Raw genomic sequence first — 17,668 nt, 5'->3', positions numbered from 1 at the left:
AAGTGTTTCTTTTTCACAAACACAGACCACTCGGGGCCTACAGCCAAATAAGCTTGCTTTCATGTAGGTCCCATCATACTTCTCCTTGTACAACCCCATTCGATTTAGACCAGTTATCATTTCAATTGATGTGATATTACCATGTATATTGTTCGTTTTTGCACATTGTTTACTTAATTGGTAAAAGAACCTGAATTATTATTTCTGATGTGCGTTCATGTACGATAAGTATGAAAATAAATGAATTGAAATTGAATTGAATTATCATTTAAACATTACTCGTAATTGTAGATGTAGGGAGGGAAACGAGGGACATCATTGTCGAAAACGTGACTGCTTGCCTTGCATCGCTGACCCCAAAGAATATTTCACATTATTACTTTTCAGCTGCGCCGAAGGCAATCATTTCTGTCATAAGCTACTTTGTTTGTTTTTGTTTTTTGGCTCATTAAGATTCTCATGAATCTCACTTTTCTAGATCATGTAGATAGAATATTGCATAACTGTAAATAGTTTCAAGCTGCGAGGGAACGCAGTTATTACATTACTAAGAGAGAGAGAGAGAGAGAGAGAGAGAGAGAGAGAGAAGTAATGAATTTACGTATATCCTTCTATAAACATATTTCGCTCTCATTATTTGATCATGCGGACCTTTGATCTCACGAAACGCCCAAAGTCAAACAAAAACTTCTACCATTCTGAGTGGTTCTTAATGCGCATGTCTTTTGCTGATTTCATGACTCTCGACACCCCTATTCGGGATTACAGGGAAGAAAATATTTAGGACTCACTTCCGTTTGCATCCTCTTGCAGGCTCAACGTAGAACAGTTTGTGATCCATTTCACCTAAAGGCGGAGTTCTTCGGAGTTTTTTTAAGGAAAAAATATATACCAAACCTGGATGTACAACATAGGCCCTACTTGGTAAGCCCCGAACCTTATCAACGGAAGTATGTTTGTATATTCATAAAAGCCTTAGTGGGTGATGTTCGCTTTTCCGAAGGTGAAATAAGGTTTGTTATACCAACACGCAAATTTCCTATACCAAGAGGATTGTTATTCCGAAAATGAAACTAGGGTTCGATTATCCGAACATCTGTGGCGTTATCCGAGGGTTTGTTTATTCCGAAGGTTTGCTTTCGGAAAATGACACATGGTTTCTTATTTTAAAGGTTCGTTAATCCTAAAATGAAATCAGGTGCGTCAATCTGAAAACGAACAGACGGTGTGTACTTAAAGAATCTTTCGGAATTACGTACCCCCGTCACATTAATTCGGAATCAGCACGAATCAAGCAGAACCAGCCGGAATTAAGGATTTTCAAAATTCGCGCCACATTTGGGAGAAAAATTCAAATTCTAACAGCTTGGTAGGGAATGCGGTTCGAATACTTGGAATGCACTTCGAACCCTTCTCGAATCATTCTTGCACATTTCGAATGAATTAGCTCTCGAATGCTGCTCGAATATACTTGGAACGCTGTAGGAATATTCAGAATGCTGTTAGAATGCGGTCAGAATTTTTAGAAAGCGCTTCGAATGCCGCACGAGCGCGGTTCGATTGCTGCCCGAAGTCTGATGGTCGGAAAGCGCCTCGAATGCAGTGCAAACTCATTGCGAATGCGGTCAGAACGTTCCCGGAATGGATACCAAATATACTTTGAATGTTCACGAATTCAAACAGAATGCAGCCCGAAAAATTAGAATACACTTAGAATCTACTTAGAATGTCCCGTGTGTGTCAAGAATACCGCCGGAATGGTCTCCAATAGCGTATAAAATGGTGATTTTCATCAGTCTCAACCTGATCATCCTTGCTAGGCCAATACCCCTGGACAACAACCCCAGACCCTTCCCGTGACCCTAACCCTACTCCTAATCCTGAACCTAATCCTATCAACCCTTACCCAAACTCTAACTCCAAGCATAACCCTAACTCTAATCTTTACTCTAACCTTTTCACCAACCAGTATTTATCTGGAGATAATTGTATGAACATTTGAGCATTTGAGATATTTTGGCAGAATTTGAGGTGCAACACCGTTCCGATTCTCCCTCAAATGAGGTCAGAATGTTTCAAATGCTGTTAGAATGAAGTAGGAATATTTAGAATACCGTAGGAATAATGCAGTCAGAGTCCAATTAGAATACCCTTCGAATGCAGATCGATATTTCTCCACTTCGAATGCTCCTCGAATGTTTTAAGCATGGGTAAAACATTCGGGCTGGCCACAAGAATGGGCCCGAATGTTTGGAACGCACTCAGAATGTCGCCAGAATTTTTAGAATGCACATCGAATATGCAGGAATGTAGGAAGAATTTTCATTCCAACGGCATTCCGGCTCATTCCGCCTCTAGTGTGACGGGGGTAAAATAAGGATAACGGACCTAATTTGAATTCTGGAATAACGATCCTTTGGAATAGCGAACCTTCGGAATAACGAACTTAAACCTCTGTAGTACCTCATGCTTTTCAACAAATGCAAGTATCACGTATGCAAGCATTAGGTATCACTTGTATGACCAGTTTTCACTACTTTTTCCCCTCTCCCTCGTTTATCTTAACTCTATACTTCTTTACGCAAGTTTGATATTTTGCCACTGTGTAATGTCGTTGTTGCTATTATTTTCTTTCTTACAGAAAACACAACGAGAAAATACACAACCATGGCAACCTCTCATGAAATTAGACTGCAAAGCCTTGAGTGTCCTATCTGTCTGAGACTTTTTAACCAACCCAAATTACTGGACTGTTCTCACACCTTTTGCAAAGACTGTTTGGAACGTGTCTTTCAAAACTGGCCCAAACGAGATAGTTTGAAATGTCCTATCTGCAGAAAAAGAAACATTATACCCAGTGGAGATGTGGGTAAATTACAAGCAAACGTATCCATGAGTTCTCTTGTGGATGACGTGAAAACCAAGACTCCAACATGCACAATTTGTGACGCTGTAGAAGAGGTACCAGCTGTCTTCTACTGTCAGAATTGTGGGAAAAACATGTGCAAATCCTGTGAGAAAGGCCATTCTACATGGAAACCATTCACCAACCACGTAGTGGTGACTATGAGTGATGTTCTTTCGGGAAAAGTTCAATTGAAAAGGAGACGGGAGTGTAGGAAACACCCAGGCGAAAGTGAAGAGTGTTTTTGCACCGGGTGTCGGGAGTACATCTGCTTTAGGTGTGGGATGATGGATCACTCACTAGAGGGACATCGGGTGATAGAGGCAGCCATCCACGAGGGGAAATTGATGGAAAATATCAAAGGCTTGAAGGAAAGAGCAAAATCAAAGAAAACAATCCTCGAAGAGCATATCAAGTTCATAGGAACACGACGCATGGAAGTAATGAAAATGATGAGAAAGCTCTACAGTGATATCGACAAGACATACAAAGAATGTGTGCAGATATTGTCTGACAGGAGAGAGACGCTAAAATCTAGAGTAGAATTATGGTCTGAAATATTCGAGACAAAATTACATGTCATGGAAGAGGAAAGCAGCCAAACGATCAACCACATGGCCGCTGTGGAAGAGTTGGTCACTAATGGTATGAATGTACAACTGGAAAAAGATGCCTTATCTGCACACGACACGCACTGCGAAAAACTGGAGAACATCCTGGCAGAGGATTGTGCTAACGTCCAACCTCCGAGGGATGTGGTAGAACGTGCTCAGCAGATTTCTTTCCGTAAGTACTTGGAGGAACGAGAACTTTACCTTGGAGATGTGGAAGACCACAAACTCACGTCAGTCCTTATAGCAGATGTAGAGCTTCCAAGGGAAAATAATATGAATTGTGTCGCTCGCACACCAGCCGGTAAGATGGCTGTGGGATTGCAAGTAGGAGGAATCCAACTTTATTCCCCTGCTGGCAAGTTACATGGCACCGTACTTAAGGAGTGTTCCGTCCACGGAATCGGATTCCTATCTGATGGTCGAAGTGTAGTATACGATGCATACAACAAGATGTCACTGTACTCTCCAAATTGGAAAAAGCTCGATGTTGGGTTCGAGACGATGAGTGGCGCTGAAGGAACCTTTGGGGGTCTCACCGTGGATTCAAATGATGATATCTTTGTAGCCTATAGGAATCCCAACAAGATCCAGGTATTCACAGCAGTGGGTGGTGATCCTGTCAGGGAAATAAAATGTGATGAATGTCAACCTTTTCAAATATTTTCATTTCAGTCTCAGCGAAATCTGCTAGTCTCCTGGTCAGGAAAGATTGTGTGTCTTGATAGTATGGGAAATAAGAAAAATGTCCTGGAGGAGAAGACTATGTTTGCCTACCCAGCTGTTTGTCGAGATGATTCAGTTATCGTAGCCTGGGTGAAGCCTGAGAAGAGTCATCTCCTAGTTGATCGATACACAAGTGAGTTAAAGTACGTCGAAGCTATTGTCACTGATTTCAAAATACGTAGACCAGACAAAAGAAATTGGTACTATTTGCAAGAGTTTATAAGTGGTAAGATAGCTTTGTGCACTTCAGACAGACTCTACGTGTTTAATTGCGTCACTGAATAGCCTATTTGCAAAATGGCCCATTTTTTTTTATCATTTGGTCGTTTTGTCATGCCTATAGACATTCACCTTGTGCATCAAACTGACCATAGTCCAATTAACTCCTAACAGTTTCAGAAAGTTTCTTCAAATTTGAGTTGAAATTCATGATTTCTTTCAAAAGGGCCTACATCCAAAACGCTTTTCTTTAAAATGGCCTATATCAACATTTAATCTATCGTGTATCCTGGTTGGCCAAAGCAAAGCAATTATTGGCTTTACTGACCAATAAAAAAAAAAACAACAAACAACTAGCTGAGCAGAATACTCTATGCGATGATATATATTAAAAGAAATTACTAAATCAACCACGACAAACATGATAAGGCCCCCATCTCACTAGGAAGGCGACCATGGCGACCTTGGCGATCTGTGACGATTTAACAAATCGTGGTGCGATCGCCGTCCGTCTCCGTTTTTGGTCTCCGAGGCGATTACACTACGGTTTCTCTTCGCTCAACCTGCGCTGTAGGCGATAGTGCCACGATAATGCTACGACGCTGCCACGTTTTTGCCGCTTTTCCAAGGCGACGAGACGCGCTGCTTCTGCGATCAAAGCGATCGTATTGCGATATTCGTACGCTTATCAAGACCTCGCTACAACAGTGATACGATCGGAGCAACAGTGATACGTTTACGCCGGGCTCATGCTACGATCTCAAGCGATCGCGGTATAAAATGGGTTTCTTTATTGAATTTCTTCAGGCACATGTCAGTGTCAAACCAACATGGATACGCAGAATATGGTTTTACCCTTACATCTTAGCATTCTAGAACTCACCATTTAGAACCTGATGTTAAATTGCACTATTTGACCCCGTTTACAGTGCGAGGCTCGGCCGCGGCCGCGGCCGAGCCGCGGCCGATCCCAGCCCCGCTTCAGTGTAAACGCGCAAAAGGCCAAATGCGAGGCCAAAATTGGCCTCGCATTTGGCCTCGCTCTGGAGGTGGTCTCGGCCGCGGCCGAGCCGCGGCCGAGCCCGGCTTCTTCTTGGTGTAAACGCAAACTGGGCCAAATGCGCGGCCAATTTTAGTCTGGCTTCCAGATAATCTGCCCGTACTATTTCGCTATTCACGATATTAACCCCCTCAACGTGGAAAACTAATATAGTTTAAGGTGGTTTTGTCCTGCAAAGGATTTTTCCTTCGGCAAAGGCCTTTGCCCGAACGGCGACTTCGTCGCCACGGAATCCAGTTGGCAAAGGGTCTGAAAACCAGGCTATACCAAATTGCGTTTGTTTACAAGCAGAGCGCCACTACGACAAAATATTGAAAGGTTTGAATTAAAAGCGCGGCCGAGCCCAGCAGTGTAAACGGACAAAATTGCGAGGCTCGGCCGCGGCCGAGCCGCGGCCGAGCCCGACCCCGCACTGTAAACGGGGTCTTAGTTAAAGGTGCATGGTCCCGGTGGCTTAGTCAAATGCGTACGCGGGTGCACGGCGCGAGTTTCCTATAGAGACCTACGCTATCGACTCCTCTTTAGCGCTTACGCTTTGGCCCACTTCCCGGAGTCCGAAGAAGTCCGATCCACTGTAGTCAGTGCTCCGATCACAGTTCGGCTCATGATTCGGCTGAGGGGGATGACAGCTTTAGCAAACTTCTTTTGTGATGTCATAATAACAAGCACATATGCACGCACCCTGGCATTACTACAGACTGCGCGATGCGCAGAGAAGACAACAAAGGCAACGTTACTTAGCAACACCTACGCACTTTACTCTTGGTGACAGCCAAAGAGATTATACTGTCTAGTCTACACCCAAGTTTCCACTATTTATTTTGCGAACAACAAAAAGGTCTGGCCTCTACCAAATGGTTCAAATGATATGATATCATCGTAGAAACTAATATTTAAATAATCAACCACATTGTGATTCTGAAAATGAAAATGTGTAATAAAGAATAACAAATCATTCCAGATATGATATGAGAAGATATGACTTGAACGTAGACTTAGATCCAGTGCCAGGAGCTGAGTGTGCGCTCCCTCTTCAATTTTGGACGCACTATTTGTACGCACGCGTATGGCGACTACTTGCTCTATAGGTATCAGAGATTATACCACAAGAGGGCGTAGTCCAGTGGGGAGGCAGCCGCGCGAGGGAGCAGCCATTTCGCGTTGTGGGAGCCGCCATTGCACAGATCCTGTACAGTTATTAATCAGTAGATGGCAGCGCACTGTTTTATGCGCTCGACTTGAATATTCGGCGCATTGACCGTGCGTTGTTTTGAATATTGTGACGTCACAATGGTCATGTTTAAGCGTCATAATGGTGCTGATGTTGTTTGATTTTATGGCATGAGTGGGAATGTACGCGAAACAAACGTCATAATGCTCAAGTACTGTCTAGTCTACACCCAAGTTTCCACTATTTATTTTGCGAACAACAAAAAGGTCTGGAATCTACCAAATGGTTCAAATGATATAACCACATTGTGATTCTGAAAATGAAAATGTGTAATAGAGAATAACAAATCATTCCAGATATGATATGAGAAGATATGACTTGAACGTAGACTTAGATCCAGTGCCAGGAGCTGAGTGTGCGCTCCCTCTTCAATTTTGGACGCACTATTTGTACGCACGCGTATGGCGACTACTTACTCTATAGGTATAATCTCTTTGGTGACAGCTCAACTTCGGTAATCTTCGTATCAATGCTAACGGTGATCGGCAGCATCATCAACTGCGCCCTCTACACTACCGGCACCATGCCCCTTTAAGTCATCTCTTCAATATTGTATAAGGGTAAAATGTGTATATAATATTAAAGAACCGCCTTACGAGCAAGCTACAAATCGTATCGTACAATAAGATACTTTTATGAAGATATATTTGAAAAGATTACAACTTAATCTACTTTCATTGACTTGCAGTGGTATATGACAAACAAACAATTTAATGAACAGAGTAGATTCGTATTGAGTGTAAGTGGAAAAATGAATTTTATACGCTTTTTTCCATGTCCACCTTCCTGGTCTGAGCACCACTTTCTTTCTTTCATGGTTGGTTCCTGTTAGGTTGGTTGGTTGGCATCCATTCGTCTCGAGAAACGATGGCGTAGCACTAGCTAGGCAAGAAGTTTGCACTGCCTTGAGTGGCTGTAAAGCCCCACTCTTGAGTGGCAATCCTTAGAGCACTTGCAGCAGATGAAGTCTGTTGGGGCCAATACTAAGACTGCCCGTGCCTTTCTCTTAGCTCTCCTGTCGGTCTGCTGTACGTGCCTTACAGCTTCAGCTCTCTGAACGCCCTCCCTGACGGTGCCTCTCCATAGCGGACGATCTTCAGCTACACCTTCCCATGTGTTGGTGTTGATGTCCATCGTCTTCATGTCACGTTTGCACACATCTTTGAAGCGAAGATGCGGCCTTCTCATGGGACGAGACCCCTCTCTTAGCTCTCCATACAGCATGTCCTTCGGGATGCGACCTGGTTCCATTCGACGCACATGTCCCAACCACTTCAGGCGTCTCTGGCTGAGGAGTGAAAACATGCTGAGAATGCCGGCACGCTGGAGGACCTCTGCATTTGTCACCCTATCCTGCCATTTTATGTGCAGGAGTCGTCTGAGGCAACGGAGGTGAAAGGTGTTGAGCCTCTTCTCCTGGCCAGCATATGTTGCCCAGGACTCAGAGCCGTATAGCAGGGTGCTGAGGACGCAGGCTTGGTAAACGTGGAGCTTGGTGTTCTTGGTCAGCTGACTGTTGTTCCATACGCGCCTGTTCAGTTTGGCCATGACTGCAGTAGCTTTCCCTATCCTATTGCTTATCTCATTGTCAAGGGAGAGGGAACTGGAGATTGCTGAACCAAGGTAGGTGAAAGAGTCCACTTCTTCCAGGTGTGTGACATTAATGGAGATGTCTGGAGGAGAGTCAGTGCCTTGGGTCAAGATCTTAGTCTTTTTCAGGCTGATGGTTAGTCCAAATTCGTTACAGGCATGGGACTGACAATCAACAAGCCTCTGCAATCCCGCTTCTGTGTGCGATACCAGAGCAGCGTCGTCAGCGAACAGCATTTCTTGGATAAGAACCTCTCTAACTTTGGTTCTCGCATGCAGTCGGGCGATGTTGAATAGCTTCCCATCCGCTCTGGTACGGATGTAGATTCCCTCTGTGCAGTCAACAAAGGCGTACTGAAGGAGCATGGAGAAGAAGATTCCGAAAAGTGTCGGTGCGAGGACACAGCCTTGCTTCACACCGCTGTTCACAGGGAAGGCATCAGAAGTTCTCCCGTTGTAGCAGACTTTACTTCGCATGTTCTCGTGAAAGGAAATGATAATTTGGAGCAGTCTCGGGGGGCATCCAATCTTCTGCAGGAGACTAAAGAGTCCACTTCGGCTGACCAGGTCAAAGGCTTTCGTCAGGTCTATGAAGGCAATGTACAGCGGCTTTTGCTGCTCACGGCACTTCTCCTGTAGCTGGCGTAGTGAGAAGATCATGTCTACTGTAGATCGGCCTGCCCTGAAGCCGCACTGTGACTCTGGATACACCCGGGAGGCAAGACTCTGCAGGCGTGTCAGAACTACACGTGCGAAGACTTTTCCCACAACACTTAGGAGAGAGATGCCTCTATAGTTGTTGCAGTCGCTGCGGTCTCCCCTGTTCTTGTAGACAGTGACGATACTGGCATCACGCATATCTTGGGGTACGTGGCCTTTTTCCCAGCAAAGACACAAGAGCTCATGGAGGTGTTGCAGTAGTACTGGCTTGCCGCTCTTTAGAACTTCTGGTGGGATACCATCATTTCCAGGAGCCTTCCCGCAGGATAGACGGTCAATGGCTTTGCTGAGTTCTTCTTTTGTAGATATTAGGTAATATTAGGTAATACTGTAAAAGTGGTAATATTAGGTAATATTAGGTAATACTGTTAGGTAATACTGTAAAAGTGGTAATCTTGATGGGCGATGGGGGCCGCTTTCGATGCGCTTGAGTTACGCCAAACGCGTTGTTACCCCGTCAGACTTACGAATATGGCGCTTGTAATGCGCTCGTGAGGCGATTGTGATACGCTCTAAAACTACGGCGACCTTGCTACGGAAGTTTTGGACATGTTCAAAACTTCCGTAGCGAGCTCTCCGACCATGGCGATGGTGGCGACCCTCCACGCTCCTGAACCGCTCAAGATACGATGGAGAAGATTTAAAGCGATCAAGCCACGATCCGCCGCGCTTTGTCGACTAGCGTCATGTGTTGAACGTGCAAAGAGGGGAAAAATAAATATATATGTGTACATACACAGGAAACTATGGAAGAGTCAACTGCTTCAAAAGGTATATAAAACCACACATTCTAAAACACCTTACGTTATACAGACCACCCCCACATCATAATCCATAAATAATAACACATATTGCACATATTCCTTACACACCCCCCATACACACAGCTAAAAACTGCTTCCTTTCACTTCATTTCAGATGCCATAAAAACCATTTTTATTTTTAAGCTTAAACACAGAAGCACAAAATAAACTCATCGGGTGATTTCATAACAAAAAATACGTACAAAACAAAAACTGAAGGACAAACAAATATATATATATATATATGTATATATATATATTTCCAAGAAAACGAATTTCATGATCTTATTTTACTTAAAAATTGGAACAAAGGAGTCAGCAAATCGATCTGTACGACATTTCAGAGACCGTAGTCTTCTGCCTGATCGTAGGAGTTCGAAATAATCATGTAGCGGGTGATTCTCGTTTAACATAATACCATTTGGCATATTGGCGATTCGATCTGCACATTCCTTTATAAGGTCGTAACTTTTCTTAGTGATTTTGCTAGCCTGTTTCACTATAGTTTCCATTCTCTTGAAGTCTTGTTTCCTGCAAACCCTGAACCAGATGACACAGTTAAACAATACAATACTTTCAACAATTGATTTGTAGAAAAGATTGAGAATAGTTCTATCAATGTGTAGTGATCTCAGTTTTCTCAGAAAGTACATGATGGTGGTGATAATGATTATGGTGAAGATGATGAAGAATAAAAATGATTATGGTGGAAAAGAAGTATGTGTTTGTTCAACGCTTTGTACTTGGTAGAGATTGCTGCTATGTAGGGCAACGTTTATTTTCTTTAATATGAACAGGGTGATGTATGTTGATAGAGTGAGTACTTGTAATAAACGATTTCTCTAAGGCATGATTGTCTACTAATGCTCAAATTTCTAATAGCCAAGCAGCTACCACGCGAACAGTATACTAGAAGCAGATAGACTGATAAAAGAAGTGTAAGAGATAAGAGAGGCCGGTTTCGTGCTTTAAACCTTTCTTATAATGTGTATAGCAATAATTCTTCACGACATTTCTTCCACATGGGCTGATATACAAAAAGAAAGTAAAACAAGTAAAAAAATATTAAAAATTCATTACAGAAATTTGTAATTGACATCTCTGTCATTTATGGTGATGACTCTTAGATATAGTAGAAGAACTTTGCGAATGGAAACAGTGTAAAATTGTATGAGCAAGAACTAAAAAAACAAAAAAAACGAACAATTTAACTGACTAATAATTATTTAAATTGATTTAGACCTTTTTTTCCCAAAAGGAAAAAAAATACACTAAATTAAAACAAAACAAAAATGCCTCTTCATATGTTTAAAAGAACGTTTGTATTTATCGCATGAACATAATTAGGGAAAAGGAACTAGTTCTTTCGGCAGAGTTGATTTGACTTGCGAGCAAAAGATCCCGCAGTGCATATCTTAACATCGTTCTCTTTCTCTATCTCTCCCGGCCTCTGTGTTCATATGAATATTGATATTATATAGTATAATATTCATAACTATGGTGTATACTTTTGTATCACGAAAACATTTAATTCATGTTGCATGACGTTTATAGAACCCTTTCGTCACACCTTGACTCTCAATACGCTATAACATCCATCATACTTCTACACGTAATACAAATTGTAAGGTTCTAATGCCTCCTGCATACAAGAAGAATTATTAAATTAAACAGATGATTATTTACTTGAAAGGGATTTTTCAAAACTGTTATGCTTTTTAAAGCCGTTATGCTGTTTAACGAAGATGTTCCCCTACATTCCCAATAATTTTATTTGTACATGTGTATATCCCTCTGTGAAAACTTAATTCGAAGAATTCCCTCTCTTATAGTGTACATTCAATTTGACATTTGATAATATTTTACCTCTAATATCTGTGTTTTCTTTATACGATTGTACTCCATAGTGTGTATTAATGCGTAGGAACAATTCATACAATTCGTTGCATTTTGTTAGATTCTGTTATATGTTGCATTAAAACGGAATCCAGAAATAAACTGAACTGATCTGTACTCAGCTGATTCAGAAAGAAAGTGCGATCAGCATTAAACTTTTCCCCCACCATGTCCTTCTACACAAGTGTATAAAAGGGTACCTGTCAACTCGTGGGCGATTATAGTAGTTGGAGGGTCCTTTGGTAGAGCAGTGACAACACTTTCAACACAACTGTAGAGATTACTCTGGATAAAGGAAGACATCGTTGTGTTTTATAAATTTGTAATGTATGTAATATGGGATGACCAGCAATCTCGTCTAGAAGCTTGTGAAGACGTTAAGAACCATATGCCATTCAATACAGATGAGAACTGACTGGGGCCTAGAAGGGGCTTCCTGCGATATTTCGTTGATAAAAGCTAACTTTTATACAGACCTCATGCACATGACAGACCAAATACATCATGCGTGTGTACTGTCACCTCTATCGGTATGTTATATCAGTCTAATGTGCTGTTGATTTGCGCAGCTGTATGTGACGGCTGTGTATGGAAAATGATGACCATGAATTCAACCTTCTGTTAGGTAAGCATATTCAGTTGCTTCTATCAGTTCAGTTCAGTTAAGTTCAGTTTTTATTTCTGCATTTCAAAATCAATACAAATCAACAAATCAACAAAATACTTACATAGTCATTTACACAGCTAATATTCGTAACGTTTGGATCTTACATACACTTTCTTTTTTTTTTCAAGAACGAATATCATATATGAAAGGAAGCAATAGGAAATGATAAAAATGAAATGCAGGGGACCATCATCATAAGCTAAGCTTGACGAGGATGATGGCCCCATGAGTGCATGAGTGCATCGTGTGATATCCCCCTGAAGAAAAAAACCCAGAACAAACATCTCATTACTTGCGATTGTATTTCTTTGTTTTAATATGCCAGCAATCTTTGGTTATATAATATTTGATATGACATGTTTGTTGACGTACATTTGTAATATGTGTGTTGAGTATCTCTTTTTTTGACATAATGTCTTAATCACCGAAGTAATCCGTTGCTTTCACTTAATTTTGCTCTCTCTTTCTCGCTCTGTCACACACACACACACACACACACACACACACACACACACTTACCCACACAAACATTCATATCATACTCGATAATGGTGACAACCAACAGTGACTTTTTTGTTAATGACTATGATAGATCTTCTCGCTGGTGACCTTTAGAGCAATGAAGAAAATTATGAAACACTGAAGGAGTTTGTTGTTAAACATATGTTCTGATGGTGACACAAAGGTGATTTGTTGCATATCTCATAATATAAAGACAAATTACGGTCATTGTGTTCCACTGCATAAATTAGAATAAACCAATCACTATCATAATGCTGGATATTAACAGTGCAATGGGCATTGAACCTGGGTGATCTTTGCCAATAATTGTAGACAAATTCGGAATATCTGAATTCGAAATGAACCACATTCACCCTGTATGATCATTGTCGATTACAATTTTACTTACCCATTAAGCTATGACAAAAGAAATGAAAACGACTTCATCTCATTTGCAGTAAGTACTCATTGGTTCATTTTGTGGTGTATAAAGACTTCACTTCCTTCTTCGTATTTACATGAGTTTAACTTATATTGACATGTACCTAACATTTTTTCTATGATAAACGTTGTATATGATATAGCAATAGGGGGACATTGTGAGGTATGCGTATTGTTTACTATGTCTTAATACTTTACTCAACGTTACTTAATTGTTCAGAGTATCTTATGGAGTTTCATATTTTATCTATCATGCTATTTCTTAAAATGCAATCAAGATATGCCTTCATTATATGGTTAGCCCTCACATTAATTATTAAGAAACCTCTCCTTCGATGAACAAAATCACAAGATCATTACAACTAATCGCTGCATCTGTATTTCTGCCTTTTGACTTGAATGATGGACACATAACAAAAACAAAAACCAACCTCCCTCCATCTTCATATCTCCTCTTCCTTTCTCTGTCTTCTGTTCCCCCTTTTCTCTCTTTTCTCTGTCTCTTTCTAGCTCTATTTCAACTAGAAACGTCATGATGGAACACATTAGTTATTTTCATGCTTTACGTTCTAAAATGATTTTGAGAAAAAGGAAAAGTTAAACGAACGTCGTGGTGGAGAATGTAAGTTCTTTTCATCCTTTGCATTCTATAAAGAATCACTTTCGATTTTTTTTTTTTGTATGACTTACCGACTCCTGTAGTTATTGCCACCAGAGAAACAGGGAAGATGACAAGAGTTATGTAGGAAGCTATTGCTCTTCTTTCAATCTGGTGAACATAATAACGATGAAAGAACGACTGCATAAATGAATGTGTTACTGCATACATGCAACTGTATATTTCAATATGACATGTGGGAAGGGTGAGTGAGTTAGAGGATGGAAGAAGATTTTCATGTATCTCTGTCTGTCAAAAAAAGTGTTGAGCTTTTCCTTCATAATTTACCATCAGGTTTCCTTGATCAGATTAGTTCTTCCATATTTCCATTTCTTTCCTGATGTATGCGCAGGGTGCTTAAAGGTTGATGATATTTAACTGAAGAAAGATGTTCAGCTCCTGTTAAAATGTATTCTTGAAATTGGAAAAAAAATAAAACCTGCTAACTAAACGAAAAATCAACTGTAATATCAGCAGTAAAGTCGCAATAAAAAATAATTCCCACACACATTAATCTTCCTTGGTGACTTCATCCTTCACAAAAACAAGCTAACCTTGTAGGATAGACTTGTAATCCGTATAAATGGTGAAACATGCATGTATAGGTTTTAACTGATTTCGAACCATGAAACCAAATATCTTCAATTCCACCATTTTTAAAAAATCTTATAGGAATTTCAGATTTTGTCGGTCATTTTGGCTTCCATCTTGAATAACTCAAAATCATCACGGATGCAAGATATTCAGCAACCTCAAAATAAGGTAAAACCATCCAAAGAATGGGAGGACGGTAAAAAAAAAATCAGCTGCGGGCACTCACACTATAACTGGCTATAACTGTCTGTGACAGCCATGGTACCCGTTTGCGATGTCTATTCACGTCATTATCTACTGTCATGGAAATCATTCTAATCGGATTATCATCTTCATGTTCGAGCCCAATTTATCTCTTATTGACTTTGTCTGCATAATATTACATTCATGGAAATGTTTACTCAGATAACCATTATGTCTTAATTGACACGCCCTTTGGACAATGCTTCTTGTGTCTGCACAAATCCTATCATTATAATAGTAATATGGCACTCGACCAAGGTCCACAATTGTAAAATACTTTTTGATATCATCATTATGAGACCAATGAACTTTACATTTGCATTTTAATCAGCCACAACTACGCGAAGTAAGGACCTTCAATTTAGAATGTTTATTTTCGAGTGGTATCAAAGTCTCTCTCTCTCTCTCTTTCTCTCTCTCTATCTCCCTCATCTTTCCAATCTTAAGTCTCCATTTTGTTTGCACATGAAGAGTCACCAGTAACATGAAATTTTAAAATGAATTTGAAAAACGAAAAAAAAAAATAACTTGTACGTTTTATTCGAAACATTACTGTCACTCTATTGCGAAGTCATTATTTCGAGTTCGCTTACAGCAATACCCTTTTCATACAAATTAGAGCTTTTACACTGGTCAGTTGGTTTGGCTATGCTCTAGTTATCACCGATACTTAAAATTGCATGCAGGATAAGAAACAGTCAACCTTTTAGAGATAGCTTTTCACCTCTATTACATTAAAGCATACACAGGCAGTGCCCGAGTAAATAGTATTGTTAGAATATTTTCCTTTTTATTTGTAGTTACTTATGATTGCTATTGTGAGTAATCACAAGAATAAAGTGAAGTCGTCCGTTGCAACAATTTTACTTTTCCTTGTGCTTTTTAATTGTGCGAAAATATCAAGTATATCACAATATTCATCTCCTTTTTTCAATAATTTTGATGTAAACATTCTTTTCTTTTTACTTCTGAAATAGTCTGCGGCCGAAAGGACAATCCATTAACATAAGCTTTAATACTAAGTGGAATACAATGAAAACAAAAGAATGAAATATATCGTCTTTGGATATTTTCTCCGTGTCTCATTCTGTGTGTGTGTGTGTGTGTGTGTGTGCGCGTGATTGCGGGTTTGCCATGCGAGTGGATGGCTATTCAATAGAATCTTGAATGCACACTTTTGAGACATACCCGACATTGTTCCTCAATATAGGTGTAATAAATAAAGAATAGTGACTATCAATATCTGATATTATATATATATATATATATATATATATATATATATATATATATATATAGTTGAGACAATGTAGATAACAGAAGATGTCGCATGAAACCGGCAGAGTTGTGAAGCTTTCGACCGTGGTCTTCCTCAGCTTTAATATCTGTTTGTGAAATTATATGTTTTTGAGAATAACAGATCTGGAGTCATAAACACAATATATCAAATATAAGTTGAGCATGAGTTAATAGTTACATGGCATACTTGGCAATATTTTTTTGGCACTTTGCAACACATTCAACAATGTGTAACTGTAGATAAGTATATAGTGAGTATATGTAGCATACAAACATATGATACAATAAGAATTATCAAACATATATCGTAAATAAACTAATTAAAATAATTACGTGCTAAGCAGACGTTTGAGTTGCCTGGATGTCTTGTGGCTGTCTTGTGGCGGGATGTGAGTGATCATGTGATGTTGGGGGAAGGTTTGTGTGCGGTGGTGCATGTCAGGCAGGAGTGGGGTAGTATAAAGAATTAGGTTCAGTGTTACAAGTGTGTCAGTCGTATCAGTGCAGACAAAGGATTGTTAACAATTACGATACAATGAACATTCTCGTGGTCATTAACCCATATAGCTGATTTACCAACAATCAAAATAGCAGGCATGGAACCCGGGTACAGATAAGGAGTGGATAGAGAGTATAGATAGTGTGTTGCCACTGTTCCTAGGTATTTAACACAGAAATATACAATATATACATTATTTTATATACCATACTAAAACAATCTTCATGCCCTTGCCACATGAAAATTATAACAAAATTATGTCGCACAGTATAATTTTTCTGTGTACACCTCTACCAATCTGTCTATTAATCTATTCATAATTCATATTTATATAGATTCATATTGAGATCGTTACATATACATACATATATATATACACATATATATCCATATACATATGCATGCATACATACACATAAATATCATATACACACATACACATACATATATAATTATATAATTCCTTCTATCCACATCATATAATAACTGAGTATATAACAATACCTATCAGTTAACCAATACAACATCAAAAATTCAATCCTTTACAAACATTCCATCTTTTCCGTGAATACAGTCTCATTTTACATAAAACCCGGGTACAGATAAGGAGGGGATGGTGTTTTGCCACTTATCCCAGTACACATCACAGAAATAAAATATGTACCAAAATTATTGCTGACAAAATCTTCATGCTATTCCCACGTGATAATCCTTTACAAACATTCCATCTTTTCCGCTTAGCAGGTAATTATTTTATTTAGTTTATTTACGATATATGTTTGACAATTTTTATTGTATGATATGTTTGTATGCTACATATACTCACTATATACTTATTTACAGTTACACATTGTTGAATGTGTTGCAAAGTGCCAAAAAATATTGCCAAGTATGCCATGTAACTATTAACTCATGCTCAACTTATATTTGATATATTGTGTTTATGACTCCAGATTTGTTATTCTCAAAAAGATATAATTCGTTTCACAAACAGATATTAAAGCT

At 39.7% G+C, this 17,668-nt stretch overlaps 1 protein-coding gene across 1 annotated transcript; it reads left to right on the top strand.

Moving 5' to 3' along the window:
* Positions 1-2,892: 2,892 nt before the first annotated feature.
* Positions 2,893-5,337, top strand: LOC139727075 (uncharacterized). The gene is made up of 3 exons (XM_071638053.1): positions 2,893-4,110; positions 4,192-4,375; positions 5,330-5,337. The coding sequence occupies exons 1-3, from the start codon at positions 2,893-2,895 to the stop codon at positions 5,335-5,337; spliced, it is 1,410 nt and encodes a 469-aa protein (XP_071494154.1).
* Positions 5,338-17,668: the final 12,331 nt, after the last annotated feature.

This window comes from Diadema antillarum, unplaced genomic scaffold, assembly GCF_040938485.1.
Source record: "Diadema antillarum isolate AM-2024a unplaced genomic scaffold, OU_Dant_1.0 seq00000118_RagTag, whole genome shotgun sequence".
In the NCBI taxonomy this organism is placed as follows: Eukaryota; Metazoa; Echinodermata; class Echinoidea; order Diadematoida; family Diadematidae; genus Diadema; species Diadema antillarum.
Note: the sequence above shows the minus strand (reverse complement) of the source record. Positions and strands in the feature narration are given on the sequence as shown.

Coding starts and splice junctions, on each gene's coding strand:
- LOC139727075 (XM_071638053.1), top strand. CDS start 2,893: ATGAGTTCTCTTGTGGATGACGTGAAAACCAAGACTCCAACATGCACA. Junction 4,111..4,191: donor GGAATCCCAACAAGATCCAG/GTATTCACAGCA, acceptor TTTTCATTTCAG/TCTCAGCGAAATCTGCTAGT.